The sequence below is a fragment of the Neoarius graeffei genome, chromosome 4 (genome assembly GCF_027579695.1).
Source record: "Neoarius graeffei isolate fNeoGra1 chromosome 4, fNeoGra1.pri, whole genome shotgun sequence".
In the NCBI taxonomy this organism is placed as follows: Eukaryota; Metazoa; Chordata; class Actinopteri; order Siluriformes; family Ariidae; genus Neoarius; species Neoarius graeffei.
The window spans coordinates 48,912,076-48,929,765 of record NC_083572.1 but is presented as its reverse complement, the minus strand read 5'-3'; the positions used below and the strand labels follow the sequence as shown (position 1 = coordinate 48,929,765).

At 40.5% G+C, this 17,690-nt stretch overlaps 1 protein-coding gene across 1 annotated transcript in view; it reads left to right on the top strand.

Annotated features, from left to right (window-relative positions):
• Positions 1-17,690, top strand: part of cacna2d2a (calcium channel, voltage-dependent, alpha 2/delta subunit 2a) — a 697,573-nt gene that overhangs the window by 621,172 nt on the left and 58,711 nt on the right. The window contains exons 19-22 of the mRNA XM_060919306.1: positions 2,034-2,105; positions 2,290-2,361; positions 5,712-5,773; positions 13,021-13,097. Coding sequence (XP_060775289.1) covers positions 2,034-2,105; positions 2,290-2,361; positions 5,712-5,773; positions 13,021-13,097 — 283 coding nt within the window. The remainder of the gene's footprint in view (positions 1-2,033; positions 2,106-2,289; positions 2,362-5,711; positions 5,774-13,020; positions 13,098-17,690) is intronic.

The window sequence follows — 17,690 nt, the reverse complement described above, 5'->3', positions numbered from 1 at the left end:
ATAATGTGGCCACATCTATTGAATTTGATAACGTGATGTGGCAGCAGGGGCGTGGCCAAGCGTCAGTCTGTGAATGGAGGGCGGAGTCAGGGAAGGTAAGTGGTGGAATCATTGCACCTGATGGGGATTAACCTGTGTTTGTGTATCTTCCCCAGTGACCATGCCCTTTAAAAGGAGAGGAGAGCGGAGAAAGGGAGCTCTCTCTCCCCAACCAGAACACGTGTGCGTGTGCGCGCATGGCTGGGAAGTGATAAAAGGCTGAAAAGCCAGCAATAAATAGTTCATTGAGAACTCAGTTCTGGCCTGCCGTGCTTCTGTGCTCCACCCACCTGGTCCAATACTACACGTGATTACCGCGATATTCAACGAGATGCGTTATATGCATGTGCAGTAGTGAAAAAAAACGACAGCCTGACTCGTACACGATATGATTCGGAATTCTTCGGTATTTTCCATCCTGCCGATAAACACATCGATTAACACAGACACGGCATGCGCTTAATATGTGGCGGCTTTAGTTGACGGTGTGTCTGAATCTTAGCTTCATATACATTTTTTATTTTCAACTAGCCAGCCGGGCTGCCTAGTGACAGGAATTACCCGCCAAATAAAAAATTAAGTCGCCTCGGGCGACCGGACCACTGCGAATTTCGAGCCCTGTCACATGTAGTACACAACCAGTACTTGCCAGAAATTCCTGCAGCTCCTTCAGTGTTGCTGTCGGCCTCTTGGCAGCCTCCCTGACCAGTTTTCGTCTTGTCTTTTCATCAATTTTGGAGGGGCGTCCAGTTTTCAGTAATGTCACCGCTGTCCCATATTTTCTCCACTTCTTGATGACCGTCTTCTACGGAAGCCGAGAGAGGCCCTTCATATAATCCTTTTTTTTATTCACCTTGTTATCCCGAGATAACGACATAATTCATTCAGGATCTCGAGAAAACAACACAATTAATTCGAGATCTCGAGAAAACAAAACCGTTATTTCGAGATCTCGAGAAAACAAAACAATTATTTCATGATCTTGAGTAAACAGCTGAGAAATGGTTCATTCAGGTGCGCCAAGAGACTTGTGATATGCTGACTTTGGGCTATTTCTCATTCTGTATAGACGCAACTTTGGTCATTAGAATGTCTGGAATAATCGATCACCTAATAAGGCAATATTTTGATCAGGGGTTGACACAGGGAGAGATTGCATTAAGTCTTTTAATAAGGGATAATTTCAAAATTATTAATAATTAAATATGTCCGCCAATTTCTAAATCTTCGTTGTCTGACCCACAGGGGGCGCAGCTCTGCTAGAAATCTCAGCTGTTTTCTCGAGATCATGAAATAATTGTTTTGTTTTCTCGAGATCTCGAATTAGTTGTGTTGTTTTCTTGAGATCCTGAATTAATTATGTCGTTATCTCAGGATAACAAGGTGAATAAAAAAAGATTATATGAAGGGCCTCTCGCGGCTTCCGTAGTCTTCACTGTGCTCCATGGTACAGTATATCTAATGCCATGGGAATGTTTTTGTCCCCTTCTCCTGACTGATACCTTTCAACAATGAGATCCCTTTGATGCTTTGTAAGCTCTCTGTGAACCCTGGCTTTTGCTGGAGGATGCAACTGAGTAAATGTCTGAACTTTATTTGGGGTTAATCAGAGTCATTTTAATTGATGGCAGGTGTGAACCCAAAAAGACTGAATGCTGTAATTAAATCAAACGGTGCTTCAACAAAGTATTAGTTTAAGGATGTGCACATTTATGCAACCAGCTTATTGTATGTTTTTTATTTTTTATGTTTTTCCACCCTAACAGATTTGTTTGTTTTTCAATTGAATAGTACAGGTTATAGGTCACATTAAAGGTAGGAAAAGTTTTGAAATGATTTATCATGGTCTCATTTTTTTTACATCAGAAAAACCTATCATTTTAATGGGGTGTGTACACTTTTTATATCCACTGTATGTTCTTTGAAAGATATTCAGAATTATTATTTTTTTCAATGAACTGACTTTGATAGGCAACTTCATCTCTATTTTTCAGATCATTAATTTCCGAGAACCAGTTACACTCGACTTCCTGGATGCAGAGATGGCAGACAACAACAAGGAGGAGGTAAACATGCATGAGGCGTTGTTGCAATATCCACGCAGTGTTTAGTAAAGAAAAAAAGAGGGTGAGAGTGTGCTTCTTTACTGCTTTCATGGATGTGCTTCTGTGTGAGCTCAGGTTTGCATGAGTCGGATGGCAGATTAAACAGTGTCATATAAATGATAAAAATCAACCAATTGTCTCTCAGATCCGTCGACAGATGATTGACGGCAAATCGGGTCAGAAGAAAATCAAGACATTAGTTAAGTCTGTTGACAAGGTACGGCACCTACACATACTGACGTGTTCCACTAGATACACCCACATCCATTTAAAATCATTAAAACGTAGTAAAAATTATTTTAATTAGTTTTTTTACTTTAGTGTTGGCTTTCGTATCATGCTCTTGTTTGAACTAGGTTGAAAAATGGTGTTTTACACGTGTGCCTCTGTGACTAAGTGCAAGACAGCCAGCAAAGTTTTCCTAGACAAGTGCTTCTAGCATATTCTTCACACTGTGACTGTGACCTCACGTACTGAATAAAGAAAAGTCCCCCGCTACGTGACCCTGTGCTGTTCTGCCTTTGCTCCATCCCTTCTTTTCCTTGTGGGTCTCATCAGTTTCCCACTTCACAGCTGCAGCGTCAAGGTTAATAGATACCAGTTCTTCAGTAGATTGCGAAGCACACTTCCCACACTGCAGTTTGCATTCTGCTGCAATCAGGGCTCAACAACCCAAACAACTCAACGCTGTACCCTGAAATCAGATTTTTTTAAAAATGAAAAAGGATGAAAATGCTTCAACAATTCAAAAATTGTTAAGTTAATTAAGTTAATTGCTCTAAGTCAGTGCCGAGTATCAATAAATCAATACTCAAGTTACTACCAAAGGTGCACGTAAGCATCATCTCTGTGATGGTGCAGTCTTTTGCAAGGAGTGTAAAAGTTTTCGAGTGCTTTTTAGCACATTGTATCCTCATCTTCCACTTCCTGGGCAAGACAAGTATTGGAACGAAAATAACTGAGACATAACAGGTCCCTTTAATAAGCTGTACACTTGATGTAATGGTTATGATGTGACAACATTGCTACAGTGTCTTGCAAAAGTATTCATCCCCCTTGGTAAGCTGGAATTAAAATGGATTTTTGGAGGGTTAGCACCATTTCATTTACACAACACGCCGACCACATTAAAGGTAAAAATTGTTGTTTTATTGTGACACAAACATTAATTAAGATGAAAATTCCAGCTGCACGTCTCTTGGGGTATGTCTCGATTATCTTAGCACATCTAGCCACTGGGATTTTTGTCCATTCCTCAAGGCAAAACTGCTCCAGCTCCTTCAAGTTAGATGGGTTGCATTGGTGTACAGCAATCTTCAGGTTATGCCACAGATTCTCAACACTGCAAAAAATGATCTCTTGTTGAGAGAAAATATCTTTAATACGGGTGAATTTATCTATTATTTCTTATTAGAAGTTTACTAGAGCTCAAATATAAGATTATTTAGCTTACTTTGAGACGTTTTTACTAATTTCAAGCCTTAAATTTTCTTATTCTATTGGCAGATAATTTTGCTTCTTTCTAGAATTGAATGCTTAAAATGAGCAAAATTATCTGCCAATAGAATAAGAAAATTTAAGGCTTGAAATTAGTAAAAACGTCTCAAAGTAAGCTAAATAATCTTATATTTGAGTTCTAGTAAACTTCTAATTAGAAATAATAGATAAATTCACCCATATTAAAGATATTTTCTCTCAACAAGAGATCATTTTTTGCAGTGAATTGGATTGAGGTCTGGGCTTTGATTAGGCCATTCCAGGACATTCAAATGTTTCCCTTTAAACCACTCCAGTGTACCTTTAGCAGCATGTTTAGGGTCATTGTCCTGCTAGACTGTGAACCTTCGTCCCAGTCTCAAACCTCTGGCCGACTCAAAGAGGTTTTCCTCCAGAATTACCCTGTATTTAGCGCCATCCATCTTTCCTTCAGTCCTGACCAGCTTTCCTGTCCCTGCAGATGAATAATATCCCCACAGCATGATGCTGCCACCACCATGCGTCACTGTAGGAATGGTGTTCTCAGGGTGTTGGGTTTGCACCACATATGGCATTTCCCATGATGGCCAAAAAGATCAATTTTAGTCTCATTTGACCAGAGAATCTTCTTCCATGTGTTTGGGGAGTCTGCCACATGCTGTTGGGCAAACTCCAAACATGTTTTCTTAAGCAATGACTTTTTTCTGGTCACTTTTCCATAAAGCCCCGCTCTGTGGAGTGTATGGCTTAAGTGGTCCTATGGACAGATACTCCCATCTCCACTGTGGATCTTTGCAGCTCCTTCAGTGTTATATTTGGTGTCTTTGTTGCATCTCTGATTAATGCCCTCCTTGCCCGGTCTGTGAGTTTTGGTGGGTGGCCTTCTCTTGTCAGGTTTGTAGTGGTGCCATATTCTTTCCATTTTGCTATAATGGATTTAATGGTGCTCCCTGGGATATTCAAAGTTTGGGATATTTTTTAATAACCCAACCCTGATCTATACTTCTCCACAACTTTGTCTCTGACCTGTTTGGAGGCTCCTTGGTTTTCATGTTGCTTCCTTAGTTGTGTTGCAGAGTCAGGGTCCTTCCAGAACAGGTTGATTTATACAGACATCATGTGACAGATCATGTGACACTTTGATTGCACACAGGTGGATCTTAACTAAGTATGTGACTTTTGAAGTGAATTGGTTGGAGCAGCTCTTATTTAGGGGTTTCATACGAAAGGGGGTGAATACTTACGCACACTCCAGATTTCTGTTTTTTCATCTTAATTATTGTTTGTCACAGTAAAAAAAAAAAACTATTTTCACCTTTAAAGTGGTAGGCATGTTGTGTAAATCAAATGGTGCTAACCCTCCAAAAATCCATTTTAATTCCAGCTTTTAATGCAACAAAACAGGACAAACGCCAAGGGGGGTAAATACTTTTGCAAGACACTGTATTAATCCTCAGCTAGGAAATGTGTGCATACTGTAGGAAAACATCCACTAGTTAGAAAGAAACTGTTCTTCTGGTACATAAGGAAGGAGAACAGTAAGCTCTGGTCAGTGAAATATTGTAATTTCAGGACAGATGGCAACAAGTATCCATACCAGGCCAATACTAGCAATGATGAATTCTATAAAAAAAAGAAAAGAAAGAAAGGGAAAAACAACAAAGACTGTAATTGGATTTGAAAAAGAAATTATTATTATTATTATTATTATTATTATTATTATTATTATTATTATTATTATTGTTGTTGTTGTTGTTGTGATTATTGAAATATTTTAATGGGAAATCTTTACCATTAAAGAGATTTGGCTTGTTTTTCTTTCTTTTTTTTTAGGACTGATTGTTACAAGATTCTCCTTTATATTTTTGATAATATTTATTATATTTACAGTATTAGGGATGTCCATGTGAAAAGGTTTAACTGTTGATTCAGAATGAAAGCTTGGTACTTTTTAAAGAAAACAATATAGCTCCAGTATCAGTATCTGGGGGGAAAAAAAGTGGTATCATGCCATCTCTTATTATCAGTCATGTCCCGTCAGCATGGTTATGTATGAGGGCTTGTGAAATGTGTTTGTTTTCTTTTCTACAGCGTTACATTGACCAGGTCACGAGGACTTACATATGGACACCAGTAGATGGCACAGACTACAGGTCTGTGGACAAGCACGCTATTATCCAACTGGTTTGCTCAATAACTCATCATCATCATCATCTTGTCAGCCCATGGAGTCAAGGACACCTTGGCTTGTTTGTTTCATAACACTCAAACTAAAAACAGTACAAAGCCAGACATCCTGGTGCCCATTTTAACTTTCAATCTATTTTTAAAAGACTTGGGCCTTTATTAGAAATATGTAGTTAGGGTCCCGGGTTTGATCTTGAGCTCAGTCCATATGGGTTACTCTCAGATTCTCCAGTCTCCTCCCACCTCCCAAGACCCTGCTAGTCGGTGAAGTAGCTGTGCTTCATTGCCCCTCGGTGTGAGTGTGTGTTTGTGCATGTGTGATGAACTGGCATCCCATCTCGAATGTGATCCCGCATCACACCTCAAGTTCACCACAACCCTGACTAGGATAAAGCAGTTAAGAAAGATGAATGAAAAAATGATGTGTAAGTGTAAATTAACCCTCTGGGGTCTGAGGGTATTTTCTGGCAATCTAATGATTTTAGCAACTTTGTCAATTTCAACAAATCTAAGCAGTATTTTCAAAGTCATATGACTTTTTTGTGTTCAGCACAAGTTCAGCTACAATAATATCCATGTAGTATGTATGTCATGACTGTACTTAAAAAAACAGATAAATGAAGATGTTGGAAAAAGCAGTTTTAGAACTGTACTGGAATGTGTGAAAAAACATGACCTTAGCTATTGTAACGAACTTCGTTGGTCACTTGAGGTGATTCTGTTTAGTCTTCGGAATGGATCAAGCAGAAAAACTTAAATCTGCTCCACTGATTTGGACAATTAACTGGCCATCAAAAAATGCATGTCCTATTGTTTTGGGATAAAGGGTTGGCAGTGGGAGGGATATTCAATGAGAAGGGTAAAAAATTCCATTCCATTCAACGAGAAGAGTGAAACCCCCTCCCACTGCCATCTCCTAATCCCATCAGGTCAAGTGATCAAAACAGTTCGTCCCAATGGGTAAGGTCATGTTTTTTCACACATTCCAACACAGTTCTAAAACTGCTTTTTACAACAGCTTCATTTATCTGGTATTTGACTTTATTTTGGTATTTGACTCTATTCAGTGTGTCTTGAAATTAACTCTTGTACTATTTTACTCAGTTCAGAGCCACAACCAACTCTGTTACACAATTACTCTGTAATTTTGCTCCCACTTCAACTCCAAATTTTACTTTCAAAACTCAAAATAGAGCAAAATGAACTAATTTTGAGGAAAATACTTTTAACTCTGGAAAAACTACTCAGTCATTTTTCCTGTGTATGCACGCATATCAATTGATCTGCTCATAATAAAGAGAAGAAATATTTACACTTAATCAAGTTGCTCTTCAGGGCAGCACAGTGGTGTAGTGGTTAGCACTGTCGCCTCACAGCAAGAAAGTTCTGGGTTCAAGCCCAGCGGCCGGCGAGGGTCTTTCTGTGTGGAGTTTGCATGTTGTCCACGTGGGTTTCCTCCGGGTGCTCCAGTTTCCCCCACAGTCCAAAGGCATGCAGGTTAGGCTAATTGGTGGCTCTAAATTGACCGTAGGTGTGAATGTGAGTGTGAATGGTTGTCTGTGTCTATGTGTCAGCCCTGCGATGACCTGGCGAATTGCCCAGGGTGTACCCCGCCTTTCGCCTGTAGTCAGTTGGGATAGGCTCCAGCTTGCCTGCGACCCTGTAGGACAGGATAAGCGGCTGCAGATAATGGATGGATGGAGTTGATCTTCAGCTGGATCGAGTTGAAGTAAAAAAAGGCACGGTTCATCATCAGTTCTCAAGATTGAATTGAATCGCTGTCCTGAATCATCTGAAGCGCATAAAATCCTCATACCCTCTAGCAATAAGTTTTACCTCCAAACAGGTAGCCTAAACTATGGCTGACAGATTTGATCCTGTTTACTGTGGGCGTTCCTACCATGAAAGAGAAAACAATCGAAACCAAAAGAGTGAAAGTGCTTATCATTCCGTTATCATGTGAATAGTCTTTTATGAATGCGTTAGTGTGCGCTCCGACTTCGGTGTGACTGAGTAAGGTGACAAGTTTTAGGTTTCCTCTAATTCAGGGAATTTAAAAACTAATATTATTTGTCAGTGGGCACAGAGGAAAGTGTAAAGTATAACGTTTCTGTCAGTATGCTTCACATATTTGTATGATAAAAGCTTGAAGTTATTTATCTAAATACATGACCTACTCATTCTAAACCTGCCGAGCTTCGCCGGCGAAGCTCTCGACCCCAGAGGGTTAATTCAAGAGGCAACCAGTTTGCCTTTTTCCATCTGTGTACTTTAGCAATTGCTGGTGAATTTGATGAAAAGCATGACACACAAGATGAAAAACAGTAAAAGTGAAAAAAAAAACTCAAAAAGACATCTGAGCAATTGAAAATATTTTGAGTATGAACAAATGTATCTAACAGTTTGTATTATGAGCTTATTATGAATCAACTAGAGGATTAATCAGTCTGGTTTTAGATGCTTTTTCTCATTTCAAGCTTTACATTTTCAGATTCCATTTGTGGATCATTTTGCTTCGTTCTAGAAATAAATGCGTGCATTTAGAAAATTTATCTGGCAGATTATTTCAAGCTTGTATGAGTAAAATATGTCTAGAAATAGGTTTAATAACCTTGTATTTGGTTTATAATAAATTGTATAATAGGGAATACACTCTCAGAAAACAAAGTAGGTCATTCTACCTTTAAGGGTACAACGGCTTGGCACTGGGGCAGTACCCTCGAAGGTACTTATTTGTACCCTCTGTAGACTGATTAGGAACATATATGTACCTTTTTGACCTTAAAAAGGAACATATACAGCGGTGCTTGAAAGTTTGTGAACTCTTTAGAATTTCTATATTTCTGCATAAATATGATCTAAAACATCATCAGATTTTCATACAAGTCCTAAAAGTAGATAAAGAGAACCCAGTTAAACGAATGAGACAAAAACATTATACTTGGTCATTTATTTATTGAGGAAAACAATCCAATATTACATATCTGTGAGTGGCAAAAGTATGTGAACCTTTGCTTTCAGCATCTGGTGTGACCCCCTCGTGCAGCAATAACTGCAACTAAACATTTCCGGTAACTGTTGATCAGTCCTGCACACCGGCTTGGAGGAATTTTAGCCCATTCCTCCGTACAGAACAGCTTCAACTCTGGGATGTTGGTGTGTTTCCTCACATGAACTGCTCGCTTCAGGTCCTTCCACAACATTTCGATTGGATTAAGGTCAGGATTTTGACTTGGCCATTCCAAAACATTAACTTTAACCATTCTTTGGTAGAACGACTTGTGTGCTTAGGGTCGTTGTCTTGCTGCATGACCCACCTTCTCTTGAGATTCAGTTCATGGACAGATGTTCTGACATTTTCCTTTTGAATTTGCTGGTATAATTCAGAATTCATTGTTCCATCAATGATGGCAAGCTGTCCTGGCCCAGGTGCAGCAAAACAGGCCCAAACCATGATACTACCACCACCATGTTTCACAAATGGGATAAGGTTCTTATGCTGGAATGTAGTGTTTTCCTTTCTCCGAACATAACACTTCTCATTTAAACCAAAAAGTTCTATTTTGGTCTCCTCCATCCAAAAAACATTTTTCCAATAGCCTTCTGGCTTGTCCACGTGATCTTTAGCAAACTGCAGACAAGCAGCAATGTTCTTTTTGGAGAGCAATGGCTTTCTCCTTGCAACCCTGCCATGCACACCATGGTGGACTCATGAACGTTAACATTAGCCAATGTGAGAGAGGCCTTCAGTTGCTTAGAAGTTACCCTGGGGTCCTTTATGAGCTCGCCGACTATTACACGCCTTGCTCTTGGAGTGATCTTTGTTGGTCGACCACTCCTGGGGAGGGTAACAATGGTCTTGAATTTCCTCCATTTGTTCACAATCTGTCTGACTGTGGATTGGTGGAGTCCAAACTTTTTAGAGATGGTTTTGTAACCTTTTCCAGCCTGATGAGCATCAACAACGCTTTTTCTGAGGTCCTCAGAAATCTCCTTTGTTCGTGCCATGATACACTTCCACAAACATGTGTTGTGAAGATCAGACTTTGATAGATCCCTGTTCTTTAAAGGACATGGGACATGAAACATAAATGCACGCTATATCAGTTTCTTTCCATTAAAAATATGAATTAATTGCATCAACAAATACAAAATCATCTATTAAATTCAGCAAAATCGTTATATTCGTGATGATTATATGGCATTTCTGCTCGAGCTCCGATATGCATATTTTACAACCGGAAGAGCCGCTGTCACGTGATCATACGTCACAAAAACTTTTGGGCACAGCACAAGCGGGTAGATGAATGGAGAAGTGAATGACAAGAAAATTGTTTTTATAGTCTTTAATGTACATTGAACATCATGGTGTATTGTGCTGCTTATGGTTGCAATAATTCCAATGGGAAATGCCCTGGAGTAAGTTTTTTTGCATTCCCCAAGGACCCGAAGCTGAGGAAAGTGTGGGCTCACTACTGCCGTAGAAAAAACTTTGCACCTACTGTTTCCCACAAACTGTGTTCGGACCATTTCACTGAGGATTCTTTCAACATTAATACTCAGGTACTGAGCGATATTAATTGCCAAGCCAAATTTAAGAGGCCGTATAGCCGGGTTCATGGAGGCAGTGATAGCGCCATAATATACAGGGCCTAACATTCCTACAACTGTAGAGACAGTCAAGAAATCCTGTAACATTAATGGACATTTAAATAAATGTTATGTTGGTAAGTTTGTTTAACTTTTCTTAATTTTCATCTCTTTCGCCAAATGGCGTAGTGTTGTTGGCTGTGTGATGGCGTTTCACCATTTTGAATGTTTTCATCTCGGACTCTGGAAGCATTGTATCTCAATCAATCTCGAAAAATATCAGCAAAAAAAACCTAGCTTGCAACGGACTTTAGCTAGATCTATGATGAACTTTCAATGTCTCATCTCATCTCATTATCTCTAGCCGCTTTATCCTTCTACAGGGTCGCAGGCAAGCTGGAGCCTATCCCAGCTGACTACGGGCGAAAGGCGGGGTACACCCTGGACAAGTCGCCAGGTCATCACAGGGCTGACACATAGACACAGACAACCATTCACACTCACATTCACACCTACGGTCAATTTAGAGTCACCAGTGAACCTAACCTGCATGTCTTTGGACTGTGGGGGAAACCGGAGCACCCGGAGGAAACCCACGCGGACACGGGGAGAACATGCAAACTCCACACAGAAAGGCCCTCGCCGGCCCCGGGGCTCGAACCCAGGACCTTCTTGCTGTGAGGCGACAGCGCTAACCACTACACCACCGTGCCGCCCAACTTTCAATGTATGATACAAAAATAATACTTCTTTCAACAGATCATTAGCCTTTGAGCAGAATTGTTTTTAACTTACCAGGAAGTGTTATCGAGCCGACCGCTTTCAGTTTCATGAGGGCTGAATGAACTCTCACTCTCAGAATCATCTGACCCGTCAGAGTAAAGACAAGATCCATGTTCATGTGAATTTCCAGCTATCGGTTCGAATTGATAGGGTCTAACTTCACATCTCTGTGAAACATCGGGAATGTCACTGTCGATGGTGTCCATTTCGGTAACCTGTTTACATTAGATTCCCAAGCGCTGGCTCCTTGGAAAGTTTTTGTGACGTCACGGGTCACGTGACCACCTAGCTAATTAACGAATCATTGTTTTACGCTGATGTATAAAAAAGTTGAATAATGTGCTGATTTTCACATTTTTGACGCCCTGCAGTGATTTAGATGGCATTTCTTATGTCCTTTATACATAATTATACCCAGAAAAAAATCCATGTCTCATGTCCTTTAAATAAAACAGGGTGCCCACTCACACCTGATTGTCATCCCATTGATTGAAAACACCTGACTCTAATTTCACCTTCAAATTAACTGCTAATCCTAGAGGTTCACATACTTTTGCCACTCACAGATATGTAATATTGGATCATTTTCCTCAACAAATAAATGACCAAGTAGAATATGGTTGTCTCATTTGTGTAACTGGGTTCTCTTTATCTACTTTTAGGACTTGTGTGAAAATCTGATGATGTTTTAGGTTATATTTATGCAGAAATCTAGAAAATTACGTATAAAGGGCTCACAATCTTTCAAGCACCACTGTAGATACAGTACCTTGAGGTCCAATAATGAGCCCTTGGGGGTACATTAGTGTAGATCGGACCTCGGGTGACAGAAATGGAGTCCTATTGTACCCCTATTTCTGACAGTGTAGTAGATTCATGTCACTATATTCAAGATCATTTTCACTCAATAAGATGTAATGTTTTGCAGTTCAGCGTGTTTGGCGCGTATGCTTGTCTAAGGCCCAATTTTGAGAACACGCCCTTTTAATTTTAATTTTTATTATTTTAATCCTACCTGTTACAAAGGTACATAAAAGTGGAAACATTAGTGGTCTAAAATATAAATATTGTAGTCACATTAGCATTACACACACACACACACACACACACACACACACACACACACACACACACACACACACACGCAGCTGGCCTCAGGGCAGTCCCCAGGCAGCGAACGTGTTTTGTGAATACAGTATATGTCTCTACATGTATTGCTAATATCATGCTAATCATGATAAGCTACAGTACCACACAAAAGTTTGCACATGCCTTCTAACTCAGTGTCCTTTCTTTATTTTTATGAATTAAAAGTCGCTTCATGTCTTAAAGTAATGATGGATGTCGTTTCTTTTTACTTACTTTTTACTTCTTGATATAATATGGATTACTACAGTTGTGGTGTTGAATAGGACTATTTACTGTATGTTTATTATTTACTGTACTATTTACTGTTTGATCTCAAACGCATTAAGAAGGCAAGAAATTGCACTAATTAACTTTTGACAAGGCACCTGAGGCATTCCAGGTGACTCCCTCATGAAGCTGGTTAAGATAATGCCAATAGTGTGCAAAGCGTCATCAAAGTAAACGCTGGCTACGTATATGAAATGTATTTTGTTTTTGTTTACCGCATGTTCCAGAAGTTATTTCATAGTTTTGATGTCCTCAGTATTGTTCTACAGTGTAGAAGATAGTCAAAATGCAGAAAAACCTCTGAACGAGTAGGGGTGTCCAAACTTTTGACTGGTACTGTATATTGTGTTGAAATAGTGAGCACAAGGTGATAATTGTGGTTTGTAAAGTCCGTCTTTATCCCACTGTGTTCTCTGTTGTGCAGTCTGGGTTTGGTGCTGCCCACATACAGCGAGAACCACATCAGGGCCAACCTCAGTGATCAGATCCTGCAAGTCCAGTGTAAGTATTAAAAAGACCTAGACAGCCCTGAGTCTGTCTTTCCCTCTCCTTCAGGTGACTCCTCCCGGCTCCCTTCTTTACTCTTAACCCTCCTAACCCAACCCCCAACCAGGTGACCTCTAGCAGCATCGGCACCACCAGCCCAAACGTGGATTCTGTCAAGTGTCCAAGGACTGTCTGCTTTCCTCTCTTCCTCTCCATAGACACTGGGGTGGGACAAAAAAGAATGGAACTATTCTTCTGTCGTCCCTCCCTCCCCCCCTTTCTCATACTCCCCCCCTCCCTCCCCCCTTTCCCCCCCTGTCCTCATGCTGTTCTGTACTGAGGGGATTTTTCTTTCCCCGCAGGGTTGAAAAGAAAAACCCCTTGCCAAAAAACTGACAGAAAGGTGAAAGCTGTGGGTTTTATTGTGTTACTATGTTAAGTTGAAAATAATGGTGACCATTATTTTTCTTTTGCTCTCGCCTCTTCTCTCTCATGATGATGATTCTGAAGCATTTCAACCACTTTATATTGTTTGTATGGGATGTGTGAAAAGACACTTTTCACTTCCCCTGATGTCCATTTTTGTGTGTGTGTGCGTTTTTTTTTTTCTTCTTCAGTTGATTTTATGATTTCTGGGAATGCTGACTGTAGTGTGTTTTCTGTGATCAGCTTTGGAATCATTTATGCAAGAAAACATAATGCTCCATGACGGGCATTTGTTCAGTGCTTGGAGATGGAGATTTTTTTTGTGGGTCTCTCTCTCACCTTTCTTTCTCTCTCTCTCTCTCTTTCTCTCGACCCAGTTGCTCCTCTCCTTCAGCATATACTTGTACGTTTTTTTTTGTTGTTTTTTTTTTTTATGTTACATCAGTCATGACTGTGGCAGTGTTTTGAAATGTCTTTGTGTAAATCTCGGCCATGTTGTTTTCCGGGGTTTGACGTTTGCTCTTTTTATCTTTTTTTTTTTTTTGGTTCAGTTCCATGTTCATTTCTTTTTGACTCACTTGATTTTCCTTCTTCTTAAAAAAACAATATTTTTATTCAAACAGTAATTGAATAAAATATTGTCTGTGATCCTCCCCCCTCCTCTCCTACCCAATTCCCCCTGTTTCTTTTCTTGCTCACTCCTTCTCTGACGGATCCACACAGTAAAAGACACCACGGGCAAGTATACTCCATATTGGTCCACATCCTCCTCCCTTATTCCCCTGTACCCTCATCCCCTTGTTCTCTTGTCCTCACCCCCCACCCCCCTACCCCCCTGCTGACACCCACCTTCACCTGTTCCAGCCTGCTTGCCTCCTCTGTTCCCCTGCTGGCCTTGCCTTCAAGACTCAACTCTTCCTCTTCCTCTTCTTCTACCTCACTTTCCACTCACCCACCCTCCTGCTGCAGCACGCACACATCTCTCTCTCTCTATCTCTCTCTCTCTCTCTCCTCTTGTTCACTCTTTCAATCCTTCTTCACTCTCTCTCTCTATGGCTAAACCATATTCAGATCTCTATCACTTGCATCCTGATCGATCAATAAATAAATAAATAAATAAATAAATAAAATGTTCTGCACATATCACCAAAAAAAGTTGGATTTCACCACCCCCTGGGAAATTGTCTTCCTCTTTCTGTCTCTCTCTATTCTTTTCTGTGTTATTTCCCCCTGAATTTTACAATCCCTTTGTTCAAGTAGAAAAGCAGTAAGAATAGGTGAAACTGTCTATTTTATTTCCTGACTGGATTCTCGTCGATTCTCGTTTTAACGTTCCTCAAGTGTTGTACTGTTGGACAGTATTCCTTATGATCCGCTGATCAGACAAGTCGGAATTGTAAACCTACGACAGTGTCCCGTATTCTGATACTGCATAGTTCAGGTAAAGTATATGCCAGATAACACACGCACATCTCGCCAACCATCAAATTATGTCTCACAGATGTCGCATGCTAACTGGGAAGACTTTGATACAGCATTGTTTCGGGTCATTGCTAACGCACATTCTTAATATTCTGCTTTTTATACCTTTAGACAAGTTGGTATTTGTAGTCAGTCACGTGTTAGTGGCTAAACAACACCCTGGAAAAGTAGGTTATGTCAGTTAATCCAAAGAGGAAAGGTGCGTGAGGTGACTCTGTGTATCACAGGGAATCACAGAGTGGTTAAAAGAGATTTATTAAAGGAGAACTGAAGGCAATTTTTTTTTATTATCAAAATTCTATTTCTCTCATTTTATTAAATATCAGAATGCATTTTTGATCGCTATTTTGTCGCTGCTATAGCAAGTTATGAGTGTTTGAAATATGCTATGTAATATATCAGTCCATATGTCAAAGCAATGGCCGTAAACGAGATTCCCTGAGACCTGTGCGAGACATCGTAGGACGGAAGTAAAATGTATAGCGGAAATCAAAGTGACTGACATCTGCCAACGTTGTCAAAAGACGCACGCGCCCTCCTTCGAATGCTGACGTAATCAAGCCGGAAGTTTTGTTTGTTTTGAGAGCGATCAGGAAAGTTTGAAAAAAGTAGGCAGTAATCGTCATTTACACTCGTTTTTGTGCAATATTTCGTTTGGAAAACAGTTTTCAAAATGGTGGCACTGGCACCTGGCTGACACTTCACGTTTCGAAGTCTCGCACAAGTCTCGTGAAGATCGCGCAGATAAGCAACGCCTGCCGTGGAAACAAAACAAACTAAATTCAACATGGCTAAAAACCGAATAGGCTGATAAGTATAATATTTAATTGCAATTAGTTGCCAATACGAGTCACAATATAAGGTTACTCAAACCGAAAACATAATTGAATACCACATTAATGAAGAAATAAAGCAAGTTTAAAAATGACTTCAGTTCTCCTTTAAATGATCACCAAGATTAGATATTGTCTTAGAGCACTGATGAGTTTAAACAATGACTGCATTATACCCCTTTTCCACAGGTTGACACGAGTTCCTGAGATCTTAATGAAATGTCTGTGACATTCTTTGGTCTAAATACCACAAGGATAAAGCACCACAGCTCCCTTCTCACTCTGCCTAAACAGCAGTGTTCAAGACAGCTGATTTGAGAGCCTGTTCCTTTAAATGATAATGAGCCACTGCTCGCCCCACACCCCCTCTTCTACCAGCCAATCAGGTAGCACTTTGCCTTTGTGAATGAATATTCATGAGGAGTTCTCAAGCCATGAGTGGAGATACTCAGGCTACATCCACATGCCAACGGCAACGAGATTTTTTTTTTAAATATCGCGTCCACATGGGCAACGGATCAGTAAAATTTCAGGTCCATATGGCAACGCAGCGCTTGCTGAAAACAATGCAATACACATGCCACATCTCTACGTGCGCTGTAAGACGGTCCCATCGGAGACACCAGAACAATAGAAGAAGTAGACGCATGCGCATAAACCCCTTCTTCTGTAGCATTAGCCACATAAAGTTTTGATTATTAATCAGTAGCGTAAAACGAAAGACGTGGAAAGAGGAATGAATGGGGGTAGATGGAAGCCAGTACGCCAACATTCTGATATCCTCCAGACTTCTTTAATGGTCCGGAATAAATTGAATGCTACACGTTGATGGATTACTTTGTTCTTCTATGCCCTTTTTGAGGAATGTATTGTCGGACTTAAACCAACATCTGAAGAGGTGAGATCGCTCCTTTTTTTTTCCTATTTTTGCTGGCGGGATTGTTTTTGGAAAGTGCACGGGTGGTGCGCAGTTTGGTACTGCTTCCGCAGTGTTTGGACTAAAGACTCTGCCCTAAGGGCTATTCTCTCTCTCTCTCTCTCTCTCTCTCTCTCTCTCTTTGCACCATTACACAATAAATATTCACAGTGAAAATATTTTGTAAGCACGTTTCATGAACCAAGTTATAGGATTTGTTGACAACTCGCATCGAGTTCGTTACACTTCTACCCGGCGTGAAGCACTGACAGTCATGTGGTTGTGACATCATCGTAAACAAATCCGTTCTACTCATCCAGACGACTTCGCAACGGGGCCGTTGCCAGATTTTTCCACTCTGGAACCCGTTCTCAAAAGATTTCGTTTTGGGGCACCCAAAACGCCGGTGCTGTGTGGACGCCAGGCCGAAACAATAAACAATTTTATCAGATTCACCTGAATCCGTTGCCGTGTGGACAGGGCCTCAGATGAAGGGGCGTCATAATTCTACTGAGAAAGGGGAGCTAAATCTGAACGGCTTGTTGAGCCCAAAAGAGAGAGACTGAGTTGTCTTATTTCAGAGTTCGTGGCTTGGGGTTCACTCTAGAGACCAAAATGTACACTCACCGGCCACTTTAATAGGAACTTGTTCTTGATTCTAAGATTCCTGTTCTTGGCTGGCAGGAGTGGAACCCAGTGTGGCCTTCTGCTGTTGCATGCTGAGATGCTTTTCTGCTCAGCACGGTTGTAAAGAGTTGCTATATCCTTCCTGGCAGCTCAGACCAATTTGACCGTTTTCCTCTGAACTCTCTTATCTACAAGGCGTTTCCACCCACAGAACTGTCGCTCACTCAGTGGTTTTTGTTTTTCGCACCATTCTGTGTAAACCCTAGAGACTGTTGTGTGTGTGAAAACCCCAGGAGATCAGCAGTTTCTGAAATACTCAAACCA